At 44.0% G+C, this 829-nt stretch overlaps 1 protein-coding gene across 2 annotated transcripts in view; it reads right to left on the minus strand.

The window, feature by feature from the left end:
- Atxn2 (ataxin 2) overlaps positions 1-829 on the minus strand; it is a 63,422-nt gene that overhangs the window by 23,624 nt on the left and 38,969 nt on the right. Inside the window, exon 17 of one of the 2 annotated variants that reach the window (XM_026784331.1) lies at positions 677-737. In XM_026784331.1, coding sequence (XP_026640132.1) covers positions 677-737 — 61 coding nt within the window. Of the gene's footprint in view, positions 1-670; positions 738-829 lie in introns of both variants that reach the window. The other variant, XM_026784326.1, reaches the window with a different exon arrangement.

An 829-nucleotide genomic window follows, 5' to 3' on the forward strand; every position in this document is an offset into this window, starting at 1 on the left:
AATACATCTTTTAAAAAAAGGCCAGGTATGGTAGTGCATACTTTTAATCCTAACACTTGGGAGGCAGGTGGATTAATATGTGTCCAAGATACTGTGGCCAAACCTGATAACCCAAGTCCCAAGTTTGATCCTCAGAACCCATAGGGTGGAATTCCTACAGGGTTCTTTTAACCTACAGACAGACACACAGACAGACAGACAGACAGACACAGAGAGAGAGGGGGGGAGGGAGAGGGAGAGGGAGAGGGAGGGAGGGGGGAAAGGGAGAGGGAGAGGGAGGGAGGAGAGAGAGATTTTGTACATGATTATTATCGAATTCCTGTTCATCAAGACCTGAATGCTCATATTGGCCACCAAAAGTGAACACACACCCTATGAGTTTCAGGCAGAAACTCAGAGAAGCCAACTATTAGCCAGGCAATGATGGCATAAGCCTTTAATCCCAGCACTTGGGAGGCAAAGGCAGTACATCTCTGTGAGTCTGAGGCCAGGCTGGTCTATATAAAGCTTCTTCCAGGACAGGAGAGTAAGGGCAGAGAAAACCTGTCTCAAACCACCACCACCACCCCCCCCAAAAAAAGAAAAAAAGAAGCCAACTATTCTTTGCACACTGGTGCTTAATACATGCAGCATGCAGACTACAAGCAAACACAGGCAGGGTTATTCTCACCTTTACCTGCTCTATATGTCTTGGCTTGGTTCACTGGCATGGGCGTCATAGGTATTGGGTATAAAGGCTTGAATGGATTGAAAACACAGCATTAGATTCATGATAACAATGTATTTTATCACTATCTTTTTTAAAAAATATTTATTATACAATATTCTA

Source organism: Microtus ochrogaster, chromosome 2 (genome assembly GCF_000317375.1).
Source record: "Microtus ochrogaster isolate Prairie Vole_2 chromosome 2, MicOch1.0, whole genome shotgun sequence".
Classification (NCBI taxonomy): Eukaryota; Metazoa; Chordata; class Mammalia; order Rodentia; family Cricetidae; genus Microtus; species Microtus ochrogaster.